General features: G+C 34.5%; 1 protein-coding gene and 1 pseudogene across 1 annotated transcript; both read right to left on the reverse strand.

Moving 5' to 3' along the window:
* Positions 1–3,105: 3,105 nt before the first annotated feature.
* LOC147292486 (germin-like protein subfamily 1 member 14) lies at positions 3,106–4,023 on the reverse strand. Its single transcript, XM_086234567.1, has 2 exons — positions 3,842–4,023; positions 3,106–3,662 (listed from the first exon to the last, which is right to left on the reverse strand). Exons 1-2 carry the CDS (start codon positions 3,975–3,977, stop codon positions 3,106–3,108), a joined length of 693 nt encoding a protein of 230 aa, XP_086090693.1. The 5' UTR covers positions 3,978–4,023.
* Positions 4,024–12,964: 8,941 nt separating this feature from the next.
* On the reverse strand, positions 12,965–15,041 carry LOC147292487 (zinc finger BED domain-containing protein RICESLEEPER 2-like; annotated as a pseudogene).
* Positions 15,042–25,399: the final 10,358 nt, after the last annotated feature.

A 25,399-nucleotide genomic window follows, 5' to 3' on the forward strand; every position in this document is an offset into this window, starting at 1 on the left:
GAGCATAAGATAAAGAGCAAGAACAGAACAAAAGAAAAATGAAAACAGAGGTCAAGCTATATCTTTTAGAAAAATGGAGAAATTGTAAGGAGGGTCTGCACCACTTTGATAGCTTTCATTAGCATATATTGATTCATTACAACCCTAAGGCTTTAACTAATACAAAGCCAAAATCAACCACACACAAGTTTACTAACGTGGCTGACTAAGAACAAGTACAAAAACTTAAGTATTAAGACAACAAAAACAGAAAGACAATTTCTGAAAAACTTGGCTTGAGCCAATATTGGCAGAAGATAGGTACCAAAGGGACAATCGATCATGAAGCTAGGGACGATCGATCGTGTGAAACAAAAAATCAATGAAGCATTAATTAATATTTCAACACCTTCTTAGATATTCCTACTGCTTTGCATGCCCACTACTTTGACCAAATTGGTTTTGTGGTAAATGTTTGCCCAGGATCACCCCCTCATTATCAAGTGGACATTCTTCATAGCTAGTCACCATAACTTAAAGGAAGAAAAGTTATCTGCAAAGTCTTATTCAGTGGCATCATCTGATAGTAATACCAATTGTAGTGACGATGATAATCATGAATCTAGGCAGTCAATTCTTGAAGCTCATCAGCAAAAAATTTCAAATCCAAACCACTCTTTGCAATCATGTGCCAATGATGCTCCTGCTGGTGCTCATGATTGTGAAATTGATCATTTCATTGATAAAGATGGTGATTTGTTGAAGAGGAGAAAAGGCAGACAGCAAACTAAAAGAAGAGTTATTTCACTACTAGAAGATGATAACATGTTTTTGCAAGCAGACACATCATCACAATCAAAATGGCAATCTAGTTGATCATGTCACACAAGTAGAAACTAAGCAAGTGAATCAAGCTTTTTATGGGAGTGATTTTGATGAAGTGATTGATGAAAGACAAATGTTGTAAAATAAAGTAATATCTCACTAATTGATGATGCAAATATCTCACTAATTGATGATGCAAATGGATCATTTAGGGGTGCATGCTTATCGATGACCAAGGAGTGAAGATTTTATTGAGAATTATTTCAATGTAAATGTTGCAGATTTGGGAAGTCGTGAGATTTGTAAGCAGTATATGCATTGCTATTGTATACGTGCGTTGGATTCTCTTTACAAAGAAAGAGTCGTTGTTGTTTTACTGAGTAGTGCCAACAAGCAGTATGTGCTACTCATGGTTTTGCTATTCTCGTTAGAATTCTGTCCAGGCCAAATCTGACAAAGAAGACTTAAGTGTAAATGGGAAAAGGACAGCTTTAGGGTTGGTTCCAGCATATTGGTTCTGTTTGAAAGAAGATGTTGATCTTGGCAGGTTGATCTATTTATAGTTCTTTCTTCTCCTCCTCTATTTCATAATCCTTTGCATCATCAACATTACTGCAACCTCAGGCTTGGTTCCCTTGCTGAGGTTGAGGGGGGATGTTGACTGTACAACTATCAGGCTTGATTAGTAGCTTAATTAGTATGGTTACTTTTTTAGTTAATAAAAGGCTTATGTGGTTATGCCATGTGGCATTATAGTTAGAAAGAAACGAGTATGTTAGAATTGGTTAGAGGTTAATTAGTTGTTTCTATATAAAGCATTCAGCTGTATTCATTTTCTGCATGTAATTTCATTCAACTCATTCAATGAAAACTCGGAGTTTCCCCTTAAAACTCTCTCTCTTTTCTTGATGATCTTTGATTCTTAGAGCTTTGTTATGAATACTTACCCCTTGTCAACTTGAGCTCCGAAGAGGCAGAAGAAGTAGAATAGAAACATCTTGATTTTTCTAATTAAGCATCAATAATTCTTCCTCTGTTAATGGGTGCAGCTTAGCTTAATATTTAATTAGAAATAGAACTGATCAATTGTATTTAATGTTTAGTGTGCATCCTATTCTTCCTTTGTTGTAAAATTTGATTATTCAATGTTGTGATTGTAAGGCTTCACTTAATTAATCTATTTTTTGTTCTTTGGGGCTGCATGTATTGATTTCCTTCTTAATAGAGAGCTAATAGTGCTACTTTGATCTCTTTCTCTTCAATATTCCCGTCCATATTGTGTTGCTGTTTATTGATGTGTGTTATCTCACTAATCATTGCATTTGATAGATTACTTTTATATAAGATTAGTAGTTTACAATTAAGTTAAAGTAAATTAGTATGTAAGTGATCGAAGATGTGCGTATATACCAACCTAAAAATACCAGTGAATGCATACTCACCCAAAAATACCCAAAAATTAGGTGCTTGGACAATTCACTTGACATAAAACAATTTAATAGTACGTTGTATTAAATCAATGCTCCTGAAGTCTTCATTATCAAATTGACTCCAGAACCAGCATAGGCACATGTTCATATATATATATATATATTAAATTAAGAGATAATTAGGCTTAGATTCTTTAGAAAAATAATTTTTAGATAGAGACCGGATGTGTTTTAAAATTTATAAGCTAGAAAATTCTTTTAATTCATAATAATTTATAAAAACATCATTTTAATTCATAATAAAGTCCTTTTAATTTATAAGAAAATCATTTTAATTCATAATAAAGTCTTTCCCCGATTTGAAGGGTATTTCTCCCATTTGAAGGAAATATAGGGTGTAAAATGGGCTTTGTAGAGACTGCACGTTAGGTTTTAAGTCTGCCCAAAATCTTGGAGTTAAAACCTAACATAAAGCCGTCAAAGAAGAAAAATAAAATGACTTAATTAAAAACCCTAAATCACTACCGATCTTAGTTTAAAAAAGACTCATAAAATTGACTGCATTCTAAGTCTCCCTTAAATTAATAAATATATTTATATGTCATTCTTGGATTGCATGTATCCAAAGTGAAGTAAGAGATTGAGAAATGGAACACACAGCAGCACGTACTAGGGCAATATCATTATCATAATTATACTGATCATCAAGTAAATCCACGTAAGATGAAGTACACATCATTGAGCTAGCTATCAAACCCTTTTATTTAATCGATATTATATTGTAATTTGTGTAGTGAAAATTAAGCATGATAGAATTGGCCATGTAGAACATCCGATTAGCAGGCAGATGGGCCTTTTTTGTGTATACTTATTAATTGTTGTCGTACCAGAACTGCTTCTGGAGATTGTCGACCACATTCTTGTCGACTTGGAAGGCCTTTGCAAGAACATCATCAGAGATGGGAGGGTCGGAGCCGAAGACAGCATTGGCTATGGTGATGACTCCTGGGTTCTGGCTGCTCAGCCCAGCAATGGCCACAGCGTTGGTGTGTCCCACATTCTGTTGGAAGTGAACGAGACCAATTGGGAAGACAAACACATCTCCCTTGTTCAACACTTTGGTGAATAGCTTGTTTTTAGCATTTGGAAGGTTGGAGGTGACAAAGCCAACGTTGAGTGTGCCTTCCAAGACCACAAGGATTTCAGAGGCACGTGGGTGAGTGTGGGGAGGGTTGATGCCTTTTGGTGCATAGTCTATGCGAGCCAAGGATATACCGAGAGTGTTGAGTCCTGCTATTTGCTGCACATTCGCGGGTGACACTGTAGAACCAACCGGGTTTGCTGCACTTTTCGGAGTCAACCCGGAAAAGAAGAAATCGTTTGCTGATGCAAGCTTTGGGTCCTTGCAGAATTTCCCATTCACAAACACTGCTCGCACAAAAAAAATATATAGTTCATGTATAGTTGTGGGCATGCATTCATGAAGGAACAAAATAATCATATATATATAATAATTCATATATATAGTTCATGGATTGCATATACATATATATATAATAATTCTTCATGTATAATAATCATATATAGTAATGCATAAGTATATATACCAGCAGATTGGGTGTCATTAATATCTACGCAGAAGTCCTGCAGAGGACTGGGGTCAGAGGCAGACACGACAAGGAAGGTTGCCAATGCCAGAATGGCAATTACAGTGACTGCAGGGAAATGAACAGCTTTCATCATACTGAAAGAATTATAACTTATAAGCTTGCTTGCTAGCTTAATTGGTTTGAGTTTGAGATCGATGGATGAAAATCCTGCACTGGGTATATGCCTATTTATAGCTTGCATGGAGTTAGACACTGAAAGATAGAACTGGTCTTTGATTTTTGTCGAAGCAGGTAAAGACTTGATTAATTTTTCCAAGCAGGTAAAGACTGAATTGGCATGTTGATTAAGTCTTTACATGTGAATGCGAATCGATCAACCCAAACAAAAAAAACAAAAACCAAAATTTGAGCTAGGTACATTAATCAGACTACTTGCTCCAACATGCACAGTAATTAAGTTAGTAAAAGAAAAACGAATTAAATACCATTAATTTAAGGTCAACCAACCACTGAGGCATTGAACAAATCCAATTTGATCTCCTATTATAGCAGTTGAATTTTGAAAAAGTAGTGATTGAAATTTAGAGAGCAAGCTTTGTTACATTGGAGGGAATCTAGCGCTAGTCTAATCCTAACCTTTATCCCACCCACCCTCACCACATATATCCATTTAAAGGTAGCTTTTGTAAAGGGATTTAACTAATTAGGTGAGGACTGAGCAAGGAAGATTATCTCAAATATTTATATAATGATGATCGAGAGGAAGATGAAGAGGAAGATCGAAGAAGTTGTTAACTAAACAAATAAAGGTGGTTAATGTGATGGTGATATAAGAATATTATAAAATTTAGGTAGTAAATAACCAATGCAAGTGTTACATGTTTATCTCTTATATGGAATATTCATTCTATCAAAGAGAATAATCTGTTTCATTAATTATCTCCTTAACAGTTATTAATGTTGACAATCTGCCCCATCCCCAATACAGCAGTCCGCAAATTGTTTCCTGTCAATTCCACCTGCACCATAGAAACTAGGGTCAGGGTGCATATATGCAACACTTTTTCTTCTTCCTAATTTTTTTTTTTTTAACCTTCTAGTCTTCTATGGCCAAAAAGTCACAATTTTTATATTAAGTGTGGTAATTTCAAATTACAAACTGACTAAAATTTTTAGAACGTTCTGTAATGAGAAATTAGAATACAGAAAACAGAGAAAATTTTATAACTTGATCTACGAACTTACAAGCAAAAACAGAGCAAACAGAGCAAATATGCACAGTAGTTTTGTGTACTTTTGGGTATCATTTTGTGTCCATGAATATTAAAAGTGGTCAGTTTATTTCTTTTTTGGTTAGAGAGAATTAAACGCTGAACTTTTATTTTTTATTTTGTATTAATGTCTCTTAAATATTCGATGAATTAAACGCTGAACTTAAATACTAACTCATAACCTCATACTCCCTTAATTACCACTTAAGCAGTACATGTATTTCTTCTTGGTTAATTAAAGACCAAAATAACTTACCACTCACCAACTCATGTTAGCATGAAAAAGAAAGCCAAATTATAAGACCAAGAAATTTTCTTGTACGCAGTTATGCAAAATGATCAATCAGTGCTGCATGTAATGTGTGAGTTCTTTTATCGTTGGATTGGTATTTAAATGACGTGGCAGCCTTATATCAAAAGGCTAGTAGATTCTAGCAAAAAATTTAGGGTATAAAAGGCTAAAATGAATACTTTAACTTCGAATACAAAATTCCTACTAGGCCTCCCAAGCGCATGCTGAGGCTCGGCAGCTGCAGCTGCAGTCTGCATATGCAACCTAAACACGTGCATTTGCATTCTAAAAACTTTATATGCAAGCTCAAAATGCCCTAAAGATTACAATTGCAACTCCAAAAATTAGCTCCAAATGCAAATGTAGATGCATCTGTATCTCAAAAAGGCATCTGTATCTCAAAAAGGCTGTAGATGTAGATGCAGATGTAGTTGAGCCATCGCAGTTGAGCCATCAGTAAGAATGTCGTGCACTAGATATTATCTTCAATAATTATAAATTATAAGATATAAAAAATTAGAAAATTAGAATTAAATATCAAATCTCAATAATTTTTTGATATAGCATGAAGATCATATAATATTTCAATTGAACTACCAAATTTAAATGTAGTTTTTTAGATTAGGTCACAAATATGTTGGCCCCTTTGATTTGAGCCTTTTCCATTTGACATTTTTATCATTTGACCCACATATGATGATAGTTAAAATTTATAAGCTTTTGACAAAATTGTCCTTCAAGCTTTTATATTATCTTGAAAATTTGATGATGTAGTCTCAGCTTCACATTTAGTTGTAACTGTACGACACTCACAACTTCAGATTTAGTTGTGACTGAACGACAGTCACATCTAAGTTGTGACTTAATTGGGGCAAGGTGGTCTTTTCTCTTGAGTTTTTTTTTTTTTTTTTAAAGGGTGTGCAAATAGTAGCTCTCATTTTATATTGCTTTCGCACACTAGAGGCTTTTCTATTGCGCATAAGACGTCATTGTTTTATTATTTCAATCGACCAAAAAAAAAACTTTGATTTAAATTATCTTGTGTTCATATGAATTGGTTTTAGTGTACTCCTCTTTTTTTGTATTTATCAAAAGTGTTTTTTATACTGTAAATATATTTAAAAAAAGATCTAAGCAGATGAAATTTAAATTGAATAATTTACCCATACCAGCATCCCTTCTTCTCTTCTTCCTTCTCTTTCTTAATTTATCTATTTTCTTCAATCTATTTTTTTGGTCTCTTTGTCTTCGTTCGGTACGTTAAACCAATTTCTTCTTCTATTTCTCCGATCATGTGACCAATAGCTGAAGAGTTTGATTTTGGTGTATCAACTTAATTCAGCTCTCAACTTCAGGTATTCAAAAACCTCAAGTATTGCAGAGATAGATATTCTTATCCACTGAAATTGTAATTCTACGGACTTTCCTAGTTTTTAAGTGCAGCTAATGACATAGGTGTACATCATTTGTAGTTTTCTACTGCATCTAATAACCTAGGTGTACATCATTCAAAGTTCAAACCCCACCAATAGCCCTAGGTGGTATTGTTAATGGAATAGGGACCATGGGAATCAACTTAATTTATTCTTGTTGACCAACTTTCTATTACTAAAGTAAGCAATGAAATGTATGTAAACATTAGTCGGCAGACCATATATGTACACGAAATTGTCTATATCATTGAGACCATTTGCTTGGCCAAGTTGAATATATCACCAACCAAACCCAATAAGAAACATAAAGCTAGTGAACAAATATATTCAGATCTGCAAAGTGTACATTTGCATCCCTGCCGACCAAATGCTAGCCTTAATTTCTAGTTTTTATTTTTTGTTTATAAAAGACGTTTAGGGTGGAACTCGTAACCTCAAATATTGCAGAGACATTTTTATGAATTGAACAGGAGTAGAGTAAGTTATCATGGGCCTTAATTGGTGGTGGTTGATTTCTTCTTTCTTTTAGTCTACTATTATATCAGTGTCGGTTTACATTTTGTTCAATTCGGTTTAAGTTTTTTTATTTTTCAACTTGCTGATTAAAAGAAAATGAGAAAACAAATTCAAAATATGCATAACAAGAAATTAAATCCTATTAAATACACTATGCGTGCCAAAATATCTATATTTGCGCAATAGAAAGAGCCTACGAACCAATTACTACGGAATAGCCTATTAAACGGATTACACTTGCCAAAATATCGGTGTTTGCACAATAAAAAGAGCCGCTTCGCACTCGCGAGAGCAGTGCGGTGAGGCTAGTATGAATAAGGTGGATTAATTTACCATCAGATCTGCAAGGAAGATCGAGTAATATGCATATATATTTTTCTTTGGGTGCCGCTATTTAGCCCAAACTAATTCATTTTTAGCCCCAACAATTTAGTAAATATATAATTACTTATTTTTCCCTATGTAAATTGACCAATAAAGACATAATAGTTATTACCAAAAAAAAAAAAATTCACTCAACATCATTAATTCCTATACCTAACCATGCAGAGTCATTTTTTTCTAATTAAAAAACCTAAAAATATAATTTAAAAAAAATCTCATCATCCCATCACCACAACCTAGCCCCCCACCACCACCCTTCATCCCGTCACCTATCCGGCAGGCCTCCACTCTCTCTCTCTCTCTCTCTCTCTCTCTCTCTCTCTCTCTCTCTCTCTCTCTCTCTCTCTCTCTCTCTCTCTCTCTCTCTCTGTCACCTCAACAATTAAGTTCATAAAATTATGATTAATAATTGTCTAGCAATTGTAAAATTGCTTAAACAACCTTATAATTAAGGCCCACAAGTAATTACAAACCCAAATAAAATATAAACGAAATTAAATAAAATGTCTGAAAGTTTAAAACGCAGATTTGAAGCCCTAAAAGGCCTCAAAAGGCCAAAAAAGCCCATACATCATGGCATAGCAATGGGTTTGAATCGTTTCGCGATTCCCTTCAAAACAATATGCAATAGTGCCACTTTCAGAGCCAAACCCTTCGACTAGTAGAAATCATTTCCCAGATTTCTTGGATTTGCAACGATAAGTTGTTGCATAAATTTCTCCGCCAACAGTTCTGCATCACCCTCTCTCTCTCTCATCCTTTCCCAATTTGCAGAACCATTGGCCCTCCCTCACTCTAATCCTTTCCCAATTTGCAGAACCATTGGCCCTCTAATCGAACCTCCATGTTGGGTGGTGGTCTGACCTCATTCTTCTTCTTGTAGAAAAAATAAAATCCAACCCAAGATGATTTGGCTTTCATTGTAGTAGATTTGAGAGAGACTGAGAGAGAAAGGAAGAAAGAGATAGAAATAAGAAAGAGTGAGAGATGATGCAGACTTGGAGATGTCGTCGGCGTCTCGATCGGCCAGGGTGTGGGGGGGTGGGTAGGGAAGGAGGAGGGGGACTGCTAGTTTCTCAGTTGGGATTAAGTGATTAACTGTAGGAAAAAAGAAGAAGAAAGAAAAATAAGGAGGAGGGGCTGAGAGCCTGAGTTTCATAGTTTTGTTCAAACTTTTTTATATGCATTTGCAGGAAAAAAAAAAGGGAAGAAGGAGGAGTAAGAGGAGGAGGAGGTATATAAATAAAATACCTTAATGTTTGGTAGTGGTAGTGGTTATGGTGTTGGGTGGTGGTGGTGGTTATGGTGTTAGGTGGTGGTTATGGTGTTAAGTGGTGGCGGTGATGGTATTGGGTGTTTTTGTTGGATATAGAAAGTATAATCGGTGAGATGTGGTTTAGGGTTTTAGTAAGGGTAATTTGGGAAAACTTGTTGGGTATACTAATAAATTTTAAAATTTCTAATTTTTAGTTGGGTGTAGAAAGTGTGTTGGGGCTACCGATAAAAAAATTGGGTTCGAATAGCGGCACCATTTTTCTTTTTGTTCGTTTGTGTTTCATTTTTTCCAATGAAACACGAAGGGTGCCGCCAAGGCTAGAACCATGGTTGGACCTTAGAATAAAGTTTAAAAAAAAATTAAAATTAGTCAACTGTTAGTTCATATTTAAATTCAAAAGCTCCAACAAAAATAAAGAAAAATGTGTGTCATCTACTAAACTAAATAGTTACTGGCATAAAGCGATTTATTAATCAATAGTGTTATTTATTAATTTTGAAGAATTTACTGTAACCCATTTTTTGAACTTTTTAATCATCCATTCTTCAAGTTAATATTACGGAAAAAACTTACTTATCCCCATGTTGTAGTGATGTGACATCCCTTGAAGAAAGAGATAGAGACAATAGATGAGAGAAAGAGAGAGAGAATTAAAAGAGTGAGAGAAGAAGGAGAGTCAATGAGAGAGGGGGTGATACCATGTGGTATCATATGAAGGGATAGGTAAGTTATTCTCTAATATTATTTATTTATCGTTTTACACTTTTATATAATTTAAAGGCTTTATTTCCAAACACCATTCATACTATAGGGGGTGTGCACAAATACGCTCATCCGTTGTGAATTCATTAGTCTATTCACATGAGTATTCAGTCTCTACCTTGGTCCTAGTGTAAGCCCCAACCTCGTTGTTTCGAGTAGAAGCATCACCATATTGCTCACTCTATACATAAAACATGAAAATGTAGTAAGAATCATGTATGCGGCAGAGGGTAGCCAAACAAAATGCCTTTATTCGGCAGTTGGCTGCCAAACAAATACAATAACATTCGGCAAATGCCTGTCAAACAAGATCACTTCTACACAAATATCAGAATTTCATTCGGCGGCTTTTTGTCGAACATAAGTAAACTATTCGGTAGATGTCTACTGTAACGACCCGACTCAAATTTCACGAGAAATTGAAATTCTTATTCGTAATGGCCATTAGAGGCGTAGTGGGAAGTTGAGTTGTGAGACCCCGTATTTTTCTAAGTTTTGGTTTGAAAATATTTCAAATATTTTGAGAATTCATCTTAAGGATTTTGAGAATTTATTTGAAAAATAAAAGGTTTTGAGTTAATTTTTAATTTTGTTTTAAATTGGGTTTGACCCAATGTTGATTTTGTGTTCTATTGGGCTTTCGTTTTTTAGCTTGGGCCCATTGGAAAGGTCTCGAGCCCACGAGTCCATAGACGTGAACCGTGCGTCAATCGAAATTACTGTTTAAGAGATACGTGTATTTAAACTAAGGGGCAATTTTTGTAAATTTACAAAAATGGGTTTTAAAAACCCAAAAATCAGAAATTCTCTCTCTCTCTCTCTCTCTCTCTCTCTCTCTCTCTCTCTCTCTCTCTCCCCGACATCTCTCTCTTCCCTCTCCCCTTCGCCGGCCAGTGCTCCCACGAGTAAAAAATAGCTCGGAAAAACCCAGCTTTCTTGCCAGTTTCAATTCCAGATTTCGGCCACCTCCGAGCTTCGATCGACTTGATTTTAGAAGAGTTTTCTTCCTCTCTTCATGGGCTTCCAAACTCATATGGTATTGCTTGTCAATTTTAAGTATTTGTGATTTTGGAAAATTGGGGTTTAGGACCCATTTCGGGTTCTCTTGGGAATTTGAGATTTTGGGTGGTGTTTGAGGTATTTTGGACAATTCACACCCCTAAGAAACGTTAATTGATTATTAGAATTAGAAAATTTAAGAGATTTGGACGATTGGTGACTTTTAGGCTAGACACCGCCACTTTGGGCGGCAACGGTAGTGGTTTCGACCACCCAGCCATCAATTCCTTTAGATAACATGAATTTTGGAACAGTATTGAGTTGATTATTGACGTTGGCCGGATAGGTGGAAGTTTCTCAGATTTGACGAAACCTCAAATCAGACCATAATCGGACACTTTGTGTTACCGAAACGACTTCTAGACAAACCTCGGCTAAGGTATAACGTGTATAAGGTTTATTTGAGTGAAATGAATGGATTAAAAAGTTTGGGTGTTGCTGGATATAGAGCCGGGAAGGGTCTACAAGGCTTTTGAGTGATGGGCTTTAAGCGAAATTTTAAATTAATCGTGAGAAAATAATAGATTTAAGTGTAACGTTTAGATTCACACATGCACCGTATATTTTCGTTAAGCCGAGCCTAATTTCATGTTTATTTGTGTATAATATAGGCAATATCAATGAGGCTCAAGACAATCCGACGGAGGATCGACATTGATTTCGCACTGTGAGTGGACTTTCATTTTCTGAAATGTTTTACACATTGTATGATTTAATTCACTTCTTAATTTCATTGAGTTTGGGTTTGAGATAAAAAGGGTTGTGAGTGAAACTTTGTTTTGAAAGAATTTATGACCTCTAAGTTATTGATATTTAATTTGATTTAGTTTCGGATTTTGATTGATATTTCCGATTTAAAGTTTCTTCAAATAGTATTCTATTTGAGTTAGTTACATTGGATTTTATGATTTGGTGAGAAATAAGGAAATTAAAAAATGTTTGCATGCGTGAGATTAAATGATCATATAAATATTTGAGTTCTTGATGTGTGAATTGTTTTAAACAAGTATTTGGCATTTTGGGATTTGAATTCATTGTTGCATGCATAGTTTTGATATGAAAGTTGCATGAGTTAATTTAACTAAAAAGATAACTTTGGGGAATTTTATTCGAGGATTTAAATTGGAAGTTTTATGCGAGAATTCGTTTCATGGGTATTGATTTGAGATATTTCACCAGCTATTTCCATATTTATCTATTGGCGATAATTAAATTTATTGGAAGCATGGTTTTAGTGGATTTTATAAGAAATTACAGATCTGACTCGGCGATGTATGTCCAAACTTAATTGCTTGCCCGTACATTGATTCGCTCTGCACGGGAAGTGGCGAGCTTTCCTGCCTGCATGTGCATTGATTAGCTCTGCACGGGAAGTGGCAAAGATTTCTGCCTGCCCGTGCATCGATTCGCTCTACAAGAGAAGTGACGAGCTTACATGTCTGCCTGTGTATGGAGATCACTCTACACGGGAAGTGACGAGCTTATTTATCTGCTCGTGCATATGCACGGGATGTGACAAGCTTATGTTCTTAAGAGTATGATTGGATGTTTATTTCATGGCCTAGATGTAATGTCCAAAAACATAATAATAATAATAAAGAGATGGAAGCAATGAAAAAAAATAATAATAATTCACCTTAAGCAAGCAATGAAAAAAAAAACAAAGAGAGAGAAGGAAAGAGAAAACGAGAGAGAGAAAGAAGGGAGAGTCAACTGGAGAAAGGGACTGCGGGTGGGCACAAGACGGGGGGGACGAGACTTTTCTCATCCCGTTCTCATCTCATGATTTGAGTTCAGGATCGGTATGGGACGAGATGGGGGTTTTGGGATTATGGTACCATCTCATCCCGTACCAAACTGGTTCGGTACCATCCCGATCCCAGACAAAAAAATAATAAAAATTCAATTATTCAATTTTTATTCAAGATTCATCTTCAAGTAATAACCTATAAACATAACCTATTTTTATTCAACTATGCAAATGGAACAACAATTCAAGTAATAACCTGTTTTTATTCAAGATTGAAGATTCATCTTCAAGACTTCAACAATTCAATTATTCAACAATTCAAAATTCAAATAAACAACAATACAACATAAACTTCAACAATTTAAATATTCAAAGTTTCAAAGTTCAAACATAAACTCTAGCAATATATTAGTGGTAGTACTTGCATATTCTACACAAAATAATTCATAACAATTAGTAACTTAGTCCATGAAACTTACAAAACAAATACAAACTTACAAAGCAAACCAAATAAAGTTTAAGATAATAAACAAAACATTACTTGCTTCAACACTTTCATAAAATTCAAGTTCTTCAAGACAATTTTCATCTTCTAAATCCAAGCTGGAAATGTCATCTCCCCTCAATCAGTTTTGCATACAAATCAAGGCCTCCACTGATTTTGGAGTTAATGAACTCCTAAATGCATCTATGACCCTGCCCCTAGTGCTAAAACAACTCTCAGATGCAACATTAGATACTTGAATGGCAAGAACATCATTTGCAATTGCTGACAACACAGGATATTTGGGACCATTGAGCTTCCACCACAATAAAATGTCAAAACCATGTGCTCCTTTGGCTGTCCATTTCAAGGATCCATCAAGTATGTATCAACTTTATGTGCCACCACTGCATCATTACTCCCTCCCACCATCTCTACCCCCATCTTCTACCATAGAACTAGAAGTAGCATTTTCTGAATCAGAATCCTGGTTCTTTCTAATGTGTATGCCACCATCTACTCTTGGTCCATAATCTTCATAAAGGGCCATCAAAATTTCTTTAATCCATGAGGTGGTCCCATCCACCTCCCATTCTTCAAACCCCTCCTTCCTATATAGATGAGTTACATGTCTCATCTTGAACCTTGGATCCAAAACAAGTGCAATCAACACCAATTGGTTTAGCTGGTCTATACTATAAAAATACTTATCGTATTTTTCTCTCATATTGGCTGCCAAGTCACACAACACTTTCTCAGTCTGTGAACCAGTGACCATCTCAGGTGTCACAAATAACCTGTTAATCTCACAGTTAATAGCCAAAAGATCATGAAAAGTTGTGTGGATAGTGGGGTGCAAAGATGCACTAACCTTTAAAGTCACATCATAAAACACCCTCAAAAACTGCACAAACACCCTTGCTTTTTCCAAATCATCCTCATTAGGTGGTCCAACTCTAGACTGCTTACCGCTGCTTTTAATCACATGACCATCCTCATCATATTCTTCATCTGGTTCCTTAAAGTAAGCCAAAAAGGCTGCCTCCTTCATTTTTGCATAAGCCTCCTTCATCTTCATCCTCCTTCTTTTGCATAAGCCTTTTTAAATTTCAAGGCTGCCTCTAACATTATAAATATTGAATTCTACCTTGTGGGGACATCCATGCATAAAAGACTTTTGGTGGACAATTTTTCCTTTTCCACTGAGGATTTAAAATAGTTCAATCTTTGTGGAGAGGACCTCACAAACTTCACAACATTCCTAATGGCTAACACAGACCTATTCAGCTTCTTCAACTTACTCACCACTATTAGATTGGTTATGTGAGCAATACATCTCATATGCAAATACTTCCCACCCAAAATAGCTTGTGAATTCTCCCACTTATTAATCTTAGACCTCACCCAATCTATGGCAACTTTATTTGCAGAAGCATTGTCAACAGTTATGGCCATGACTTTCTCTATCCCCCACTCCAACAAACAAGCCTCAAGAAGCTTCCCTATGGTGGACCCTTGGTGATTAAGAATCACACAAAAGTTTAAAATTCTTTTGTGCAACTCCAATCACTATCAATGAAATGGGCAGGGAGCACCATATAATTAAGGTTTTGGACACTTGTCCAAGTGTCAGTAGTGAGGCTAATCCTATAGCCACTCAACTCCTTCTTCAAGCTGGCCTTATGGACATCATACATGTCGAGAAAATGTCTAACTATAGTTCTCCTGCAAGGGACATCAAACAATGGGCAAGCGACGCTACAAAACCTCTGAAAACTCATCTTCTCTACAAAACTAAATGGAAGCTCATCAATCACAATCATCTCAACACAAGCTTCCATAACATCACTCTGCACAAACCCCCTAGAAACCATCTTGTTACCCTGACTCTTATCACCAGTAAGGATCTTTTGGTTTTTATCTTGATTGGGTGGGTAGTATCTGCAATATTTTCTAATGTGTTTAAGCATTCTTGATGTCCCATTTTTTCCACTATTAACAGCATAATCTCCTAAAGAACATTTAGGACAATATATGCATTTAACTCTCTTATGAACAACTTCTACTTCTATCATCTTCCCCTTTCATTATCTTTTTTTTTTTTTTCTTTTCCTCATACTCTTTAAAGTGATCTCAAACCCAACTACACTTGTTTTCAAATCTACCTTTACTATCTGTATTGAGCTCACTTACAGGTTTATTTGCTTGGGATGGCATGTTCTTTCCTCCTCATTAATTGGCTCTCTTCTACTGCAGGTTCAATTTGCATGGAGTTGGACAATGGGCATGGCGGTCCCATTGGTGATGGTGACGTTCCTGTTGAAGAACAAGCAACCCCACTTGGGCCACTCTGCTGCTGGGGGGGATTAGACTGCATAACTCATAACATATAAATTTTAAATTGATATAAACAATTGTAAACTAATAGGAACAATTGTAAATTTATTAATTTAATTAGATTTGCACAGCTGAATGCTACTCAATCAGCCTTCTCAAATCTCAATCAACATCAACATTGCATAACATAACAACCAATAAGTTATACCAAATATAACCCAATAACCAATAACCAATAACATATAACATATTAATTGACATAAACAAAACCCAACCCATAACCCATTTCGGCTTACAGAACAAATAAGTTAACAAATCTAAGTATCTAACCCAGAATGCTCAATCAACAAATCAAAAAATCCAGAAACCAAATAACAAATCTAACCCAGAATGTTCAATCACAAACTCACAAAGTACAAACCAAATGCTCAATCACAAACTCACAAAGTATAAACACTTAAGACTTACCATAACCTGTCGAGAGAAGTGCAATGCGACGGCGAGAGAGGCTGGTGCAGTGGTGAGATGCGAGGGGGAGAGAGGTTGCGAGGTTGGTGCGAATGTGCTGGCGCAGTGGTGCGATGCGAGGGGAGAGAGGCTGGTGTGACGGCAACGACGACAGCTTCTGGGGTCCGACACGGCGACGTCTGTGACTGGCAGTCCCTTGCGATGCGAAGTTGGGACTCAGGGATAGTGTTGGCCGATGGGAGAGGGTTGGGTTAGGGTTGTTTTTTGTGACTTTGGTGTTTGGTCAGTTGGTTTGGAGTTTGAGAGTCTAAATTGAAATTCAGAAATTGGGATTAGGCATTTAGGCCATTTGGGAGTCACGGGCCTCACAGGTGTTGGTTGGGTTTTTAGGTGAAAAGTTAAAAAATGAATTGGACTTAGTGTTATTTGGGCCCATTAAATGAAATAAATAAATTTTTAATTATTTAACCTTCAGGATGAGACCATTCCGGTATTGAACCTTCAGGACTGATCCCATCCTATTTGAGATCGGTACGGTACGAGATCGGTACAGGGTTTGAAAAAAAAAAAACGAAACGAGACCATACGATATGAAATGGTACGGAATGGTATGGTTTCGGTATTTTCCGTCTTAATGCCCACCCCTAAAAGGGACAGAAAGGAGAAGGAAGAAACATGAGAAGGTTAGAGTTTAAATTTAAACTTCATCCTTCTTCTTCATCCTTCTTAGTTGTTAAGACTTTGCTTAAACAGTTAAACTAACATCTTTTAGTTTCTGTGGTCTTTCTTTTTACTGTAAGAATCACAAGTTTTAGCCTCTTTTTAACTCTAAAAGGTAGAGAAGAAGGTGAGCTCAAGGAACCATGGGTGTTCTTGGCATTTTTTTTTCTTTTGAAACTTTTATTTAAATTTTGTTTATACATCTTTGTTTAATGTTGTTAAACTAAATGTAGGTCACTTATAACCTTAATATAGCTATAGGAACAGGTTTTGAGGATTGAAAACGAAGGAAAATGAAAAACCAAGAAAAATGGAAAATCTGGAAATTTTTCCAGAAAATTCACATGTTCGTATAGCCTCCTTTCAGGCCTTATAACTTGAGTTTTAACCGTTCATTTTGCATGTTCTTTATATGGTTGTAAATAGGTGATGCAGAGCTTTAAAACAAGTATAAGTTTGTTTAATTTGGTGAAGGTTTGAAAGGTTAAAAGTCAAGTCAAAATGAGATAAAAACTGGAAAATTTCTGAAAAAACAGGGGTTGTTTGAAGGGATGATGAATAGTGTTTGCCAATGACCCCCACACGCGTGGCAGCGCATGTGGTTGTTTTCGGCTACCGTTTTCGCCTAATTTTCACCCTCCCAACTTTATTTTTTGATACAAGTCTATTGGTATAAGTTTTGTGTCAATATGACACCTCTAAGTTAAAGTGTGAGTTACGCTCTCCTTAAAAACAGAGTGAGATAAATTTAAATTTAATTAATTTATATCTAAACTATACTTTTTTAAAATTTTTTAGACCCGAACACATAGGAATCGACCAAGAGGGAACCCGTGCTCAAGAAATTAAGGTAGAGTCTCTATTTCTCCAATGATTGGACTATATTACAATTAATCTTTGTGTCATGTTGTGTGATTTATTTTCTTGTGATGATATTTATTTATTAAATGTATCAAGTTCATTATATTTGCCTTATTATTAATCTTGTTATTATTGATACTGTGGGTGTGCACTGTGAAATTTCCTAAGTCTGTGATACACTCAAATTGCATAAGATTGAATTATCATTAATGTACAATTTAACTTCTCTACACATGCATTAATGTTTATCTTTACATGCATAATCAAAAGTAAATAAGAAAAGTGTGGTTGTGAACAGTGTTAATAAAATGATTAATTGAGACACTAAAAAGAGAGAGAGATGAACTTGGTGGTCTCATGATTTATGGGAGACACCAAGGAAAATGGAAGATGTACCTGGTGATCTCATGATTTATGGAAGAACTGTCGAAGGAAAATTGAAAATAATAATATTCAAAATATTTGGGCTTAGGGACGGACGGGTGTTGGCTCATACATGGGACATTCGGGGCCACAGTGGTAGGATGTACGGTATGGGACGTGTAGGCGTCTTTGTCTTGGGTATGTGTCATCGGGAATAGTTAAGGAGTGAGTACACACATTTTCATTGCATATAACTGTAATCATTATCCGTTTTCTTTTCTTTTACTGAGACATTGATTAAATGTGATAATTGGCCATGAGAGATCACTATACCCTACTAAGTCTTAAAAGCTCACACCCAAGTAGATTGTGTGGGTGACGAAAATATGACCGATGAATACCCAAGTGGAATTTAGAGAATTTGCTGAAGTGTTATGTTTCGTTTGTTTATTAATGAATTGTAATATATAAGAAGATGAACATCTGGTGTGGTACTCTTGGAACAGTAGTTTGCTAAATAAAGTCTATTTTCATATTCATTTTACTTAGTTTCTTTAAATATTCTATTTTGTTTTATTTTCCTTTCTTTCACGTCTTGATTATAGAAATAATTTTATTAATCTGCGATTATTACATAAGTCACGCTTTACTCCAAGATTAATCAATTTTATTCAAGATTGTGGTGTGACACTAGAGATGGATATAGTGCATGGATATAAATGGAGAATCTGGTTATTTACGTAATCATCTGTCACGCCCCAAAACCCGGGTACATAACAGAGGTACCTATCTTGAGAATACCCGAGACTACAACAACTAATCTTTTGATGCTATAATCCCAACTATTCTCAAAATAAGTTAAGCCTTTTGATTTAGTAAAATGGGTTGGATCAAAGTGCTTGAGTTTGCAGCAGAAAAAAAAATATAATTAATTTATTAATATACCAACTCCCGAAGCTACTATTGTTCAGAGTAACTTCAAAAAAACTGTTCATACATACTCGATAATTAAAAAACAGACAACTCAAGGACTCAGTGTATATACAGGATATGACCAAGGGTATATAAAGATAGTAAAAGACCACCAACAACCTACCCAAGGATATATACTGACTAAACCGCAACACAAGAGTTGACAAGCTTGAGACCGCACCACCACCTCCTCAATCGAGGCCGTCAAAGTCCACACGCGCAGCACCTAAGAGGGAGAAAAACAACAATGTAGGGGTGATCATCATATACGTTCATTGCTCCCCCTCAGGGAATTCCCTGCTAGGTTTGAAATAGTTTTAGACAATTTAAAATCAAATGCACAACACAAAATAGTTGCCAAGCTTTGTAAAACCAGTAGCATGCTCATACAGTTTTCGCAATACAGTTTTCCAGGCCCAATTTCAGAATCATACCTGTTGACCGGCTGTTAGGGCCAATTACCCTCTCACATAAACATAACAAAGTCCTGCAGTCATTTGACTAGGACAGGGTAGCGAAAATGGCCATTTCATGGTTATACTGCTTAGACTGGCCTCCCAATAAGGACAATCGACCAATTCGTCTGTACAACCCCTCCAGAGGTTTAGGGGATCGAAACTCAAGTTTTACCGTAAGAAACCTTTCACTCTCAAGTCAAACACAGTAACAATCTCACGGGAATATGCATAATAGTCATTATTTCCATCATCATAAAACCAAGCACATATGCCAATAAAAAGCATGTAGCTTTATCACACAGTATTTACTATATATAATACATGCAAGAAAACCACTAGTTAAGGTGTGTTGTCCCTCTACCTGGCGTCCAAAGCTCTTACTTTTTCTCGAGTACAAGTCACAATTTGCCACGTCACAACGATCACTTTCAGGTAACTGGAGTTCCTAATCTAATAACAACTGGTGTTAAAATTGTCTTCACGTAAACCGATGACCTTGTCTGTTAATACCATGTATAATTCAAAGATTTGGCACTAGCGTAACTGCTAGGCTTATCTAAATTCTTGGTCCGACATGACCTTACACCTCGAGGCAAACAGTCATGTCAGACTGTGTGGTTTCTAGATTCATTTTAATTTATTGTCGAGGTGGTTGATCATATATGAACCTACAACGTGGCCAGGTCAGTGTATGAGGAAACTGAGGGAGCTCTGACTCATTACCCAACGCATGTATGCTCATGAACTGACCTTAGTCATCACGTCATTTGGTTACCACTAATATGGCATCAATATTTATTTAGTCAAATTTCAGTTAAACAGTTAAGCAGTGTTTCGTCTATAACCACAACTTTAATAACAGTAGATTAAATAAGCTGAGTTAAGGGTATACCTTAAGAATGACCTCCCACGGGCAGAGTCTCGATACTAGACTTGCTAAGTAACGAGATTAAAAGAGTCTAATTAACAAGAAATTAATCTAACAAAATTTCCTTAGAATTTTGACAGGGATTAAGAAATTACTAATGGAGCTCATAAATGACTTTGTTAAAACTTGATCAAAACCTAGCCCACGCTACAAGAATCGAAGAGCTTATCGCCACAATCACGTAGGCGAAATCGGATCGTCGATCGGAGCTCTAAAATTCAAGATATTTCAAAAACAAAATTTGAAGAAGAAAGAAAACAGAGGAGAGAGAAGCTTTCTCTTGATTTGTGTGCGGCTGAATTGTGAAGAACCAGCTGAAGGGTGCGGCACTATTTATAGGGGAGAGAGAGTGAGTCAACGCGGTTGACTCAGTCGAGTTGACCAGGTTGACTCAAGTCAACCGTCATAACTTAGAGTAATGAGAAGGCAGCAAGTGGCGCGGGCCCTAGCACTTGGCTGCACATGCAGTCGTCGGATATGCATGTCCATGCAGCGATGGATGCGCCAGATTGTGCCACGTGGCGCAATCTGGTGGCTCCAATTTATTTTCCTATTTTCTAATATTCTAACAACTTCAAAAATTAATTAAAAATAGCTCGGGACTTGGAAAAATACCATGAAAAATACTCAGAAAATTAAAGCTTCACAAAATAACTTAAGGAAAAAAGAAACTTGGGAAATTCATAAAATAATCTCCCGAACTCGAATTAATACAAGACTTGTACCGTTGGGCCCGAGAGTAAAAGCACTACGTTTCCAAGGTATAACTCGGGTCAAAACCCTAGTCAAAGTTTGTCCACAAATTATAGTCAAAGATAGAAAAATTAGATTTTTCGACAAATAAATTGTAGAAAATAAAAAAAAATCCCAAAATAAATTTGAACATTTCCAAGTCTCACATCATCTATTTTTGCAATGATACTATACTTGATATTTTACCTTACATGTTTTATGGAAGATATTTCTGAATATTCATGTTTACTTGAATAATGAAAAGCTTTACGTGGGCTAGTTTGTTGATTTGTTTGGAAAGGAATTTCGTTATGGTTTTAAAACTGGGGGACTTCAAAATTTAGGAGTGTTTTTGAGAAAAACAGAAATTTCCTTGGAAAATGTTTTGCGAAAGGTATTCATTTTCTATTTTACTTTTATGTCCACTCATTGAGGTTTTTCCCTCACGTTTTCTTTGTTTTGTGTTAACCTTTCTCCCCAAGTAGGAGCGGTCGAGTCAATGACGTCGAGGCAACTATACTCCGTATGTAGACATTGTAGGTTCAGTGTTCTCCTTGTAGTTAGTTCTGTAAAAATATGGTCCTTTAGTTGTGAGACTCTGATGACCCACGGAAAATGACAGATGTTTTGTATTTGTATAAACTTTGTATGGGTCAGAGACCCTTGTTGGTTGTGGTTGGGGTGACTGTTGAGGAATAGAAGTGTATTTTCTAAGTATTTTAAAATTTGAGTTAGTACAATTTAAGGGGAGGTTCTGCTGAATTTTCGATAAGATTTTCCTTGGTTTTGGATTCTACAGGATCACTCCAGGTTTCAGAAATAGAATCCGGGGACGGTCCTGTCATCTACTGAATTGTATTCAGCGAACAGCCGCCGAATAATTGACTTATGTTTGGTTGGCATGTGTTCGCCAAACAAACTACGACTGGATTTGGAAGAACACAAATTAAAAAAAAAAAAAAACAAAAAACAAAAATTGACTATCATACCTCATCTGAAGACAAATAAGGGATGAGTGGAAGCTCCATTCATCAAAACTAATATGTTTTTTTACAATATTATTACCTATATAGAACAAAGAGAGAATGTTTAGGGTTTAGTGGACGAAAGATGAAGAAATGAGGTTATAGGAGGATGAGGTGTGCCTCAAAGGTTGTGGTTGAGGTTTAAGAGTGTTGGGTTTGGGACGTGTAAGAGAGTTTTTTTTTTGTTTTTTTTAAATATGGGTTGTCATTTATGGTCTTTTCATTTTGGGGGGTGTATTTAATTAGGATTTTAAATAACTTCGTAGAATTAAGAAATCGAGTGGTATTTAATAAATACTTTTAAAGAGTTTATAAATATATGGTAGTATTCAATCAAGATTTTTAAAGAGTTTATACAAGTGAAGTTCAATCATGACTTTTAAAGGGTCAATAAAAAGTGGTGTGGTATTCAAAAAGTCATTGACTTATATGGAATTTATAAAATCATAGACATTCATAGACTTTGTAGAGTAAATTATGTTATATCAAAGTTAATAATTCTTCAACCTTCATCATACAGATTTCAACGGATTTCAAATATTAAATCCAATATAAAAGTGGTATATTTATTTAAAAATAAAATGAATTTGTATTTTATTTTTTCAAAATAAAATTACCAAACAGTTGCAGTATTTTGCATTATTAATATAGAATTTTCTTCTCCCTCACTCTCCCTTGGTGCATCACTGCAGCCCTCTCTTGGGTTTGTGGGCCATATAGGCAAATAGCTTACCTTCTTCCCTACCTCCATGTAAGAGAGTAGAAATTAACTTTTAAGATTTGTGGGTGTAAGGTTCATTAATTATGGCTTCCATTGAATCGATGAAAATTGCAACTCCAATACTATATATATTAATATATAATAAAAAATTATAATTAGTATATTTATGATCTATTCAACTAAGTGAAAGGAAAAAAATCTATTGTTTTTATGTTTGATGTAGTTTGCTCAAAAGAATAAAGTGATAATTTATTTTAATAAATTATTTTAGTTATATAATTAAAATTGAAAAAAAGTCAATGAATTGGCCAAAAAAAAAAGAAGTCTATAAAACTTTGCAAAAGTCTTTCATTTAACTTTGCAAAACTTTACACAGAATTTTGACAAAGTTTACGTAGAGTTTATAAAAGTCATTAAAAATCCATCAACTCTACCAAAGTTAATGACTTTTAAAAACCCTATAAAAGTCCATTAAAATCCTAAGAGGAATGTTATCCACCTTCTCCAATGTACCTTATCTACCAATTTTCTCCTTTATTATTCTCATTCCGCAATGTAAATTCATGATTAAAACCGTTCATTTTTCAAAAGTTTTTTTTATCACAAATAGTCCATCAACTTTCACCAAAACATCAATTTGGTCTCTAAAGTGCATTTTCACTCAATGTTATCCCTTATCTTTTCCATCGAACATCAATTTGGTCCTTAGACACACTTTGAAAATTCGCCAAAAATAGCTTAGGATACGAAAAAATTCTCCGAAAATTCTTATGGACTCGTCTTAACTACTACTGTTTTTATATAAGGTCAAATTATTAAATTGAAGTTTAGTATTTTCTAAAAAATCCGGGGAATTAGTTTGAAAATTCTAAATTTTCTAAAAAATCAATTTGATAATTTGACCCCATATAAAAATAGTAGTAGTCAAGACGAATCTAGCTATATAAATTTTTGGAGAATTTTTTAGTATTCCGAGTTATTTTTGGTGAATTTTCAAAGTATGTTTAGGAACTAAATTGATGTTCGATGACAAAGATGAGAGATGAAGTTGATTGAAAATGCAATTTAGGGACCAATTTGATGTTTGAGTGAAAGTAGAGGAACTATTGGTGATAAAAAACCTTTTTTAAATACAACTATGAAGATCATCTATGCAAAAAATCAATTAAATCAGAAATCATTTAATTATATAACTGTGATCAAATAAACACACGGTTTTAATAACAATTTGATTCACCATTTGTTTATTTGATAAAGATTATGACCAGACCGATTTCCGATTTAGTTAATTTTTTTGCAGAGATTATATTCAAATAATTATCTAAAACATGAACGGTTCCGATCATAAAAATATACTCTAGAATGAAAATAATAAAAAAGAAGGCTGGTGAAGAATGTGAATCGAAGAAGGTGGAAACATTCTCCAAATCATAATTTTTTTTTTTTTGTGTGGTGAAACCCCAAATCGTAATTATACATACTTTAATTCACAAATAAAAAATTATGATTAAATACCAAATCCTAATAATTTTTTAGAATAACATGAATACCATATAATATTTCAATTGGACTACCAAATTTAAATGTAATTTTTTGTTGTTGAAGCTTTTATATTGTCTTGGAAGTTGATTAATGTAGTCTAATTGTACTTGTGAGCATAAAATTATAACGTTACCCTTAATTTAGTTTAGGGTATAGAAATGTGATGTATGATATAATAATGAGATACAGGGTATATAAATGAGGTTTAGGGTTTATAATTATGGTTTCGGAGCTTTGCCCAAAACTCGGGAACTAACCTTTAAGCCGTTTTGTTGCGTAACAGTCAAACACAAACTTAATATTTTTTTTATTGATTTATTTGTAATTGAATTTATTTTTTTATAGCTCAAGTACATTTACATCCACCAATTATAGAGTCCATTTCAAGTTGATCCACAAAGTATAAAACATTTCAAATTTCTCTATTAACTAACAAAAAAATACATAATTATACATAAATTTCTCTATTTATATATATTTATATATTTTATTATATATTATATAAAAGTTATATATATTAAATAAAAAAGGTGTAAAGTGTTTTTTGCATATGTTGGGGTTTGAACCCATGACCTCTTGAAGTGTGAATTCTCACTACACTTAATCACTTGTGATATTCATGTACATGCAATATATTTATAAACATATTGATACTTGAAATATAATAATTTATAAAATTAAATATATTTTATACATCATTCATTTTTTTTTTAAGATATTAATTTAGGTCTCTATTTAAATATTATCATTGCAAAAATTCTAAAAATATGACTACTTTATATTTTATATAATTTATACTTTCTATATTATAAAAATATTACTAAAAATCCAAAACTATAATTTATAGTACGTTTATATACTAACATTATTATAGTATAGGGTTAATTTTTAAAGTATAAAGTTTCAACTTTATAGTTTAGGGTATAAGGTTATAGTGTAGAATATCAATTATAATTTTATAAATTATTATATTTCAAATATCAGTATGCCTATAAATATATTGTATGTACTTGAATATCATAGTGGCTAAGTGGTGTAGTGAGAAGTAATACTTTCACTCTCCTCAAGGGTCATGGATTTGAATCCCAGCATGTGCAAAAAACACTTAATATTTCTTTATTCAATGTATATAATTTTTATATAATATATAATATATAATAAAAAACATATATATATACATATATAAATAGTCCGGTTCGAT

Source organism: Dryas octopetala, chromosome 2, assembly GCF_963921425.1.
Source record: "Dryas octopetala chromosome 2, drDryOcto1.1, whole genome shotgun sequence".
NCBI lineage: Eukaryota > Viridiplantae > Streptophyta > Magnoliopsida > Rosales > Rosaceae > Dryas > Dryas octopetala.

Bases quoted from the DNA above. Each gene is read 5' to 3' on its own strand.
- LOC147292486 (XM_086234567.1), bottom strand. From the start codon at position 3,977: ATGATGAAAGCTGTTCATTTCCCTGCAGTCACTGTAATTGCCATTCTG. The intron at 3,663-3,841 runs GTATATATACTT...TTGTGCGAGCAG, and splicing joins TAATGACACCCAATCTGCTG to TGTTTGTGAATGGGAAATTC.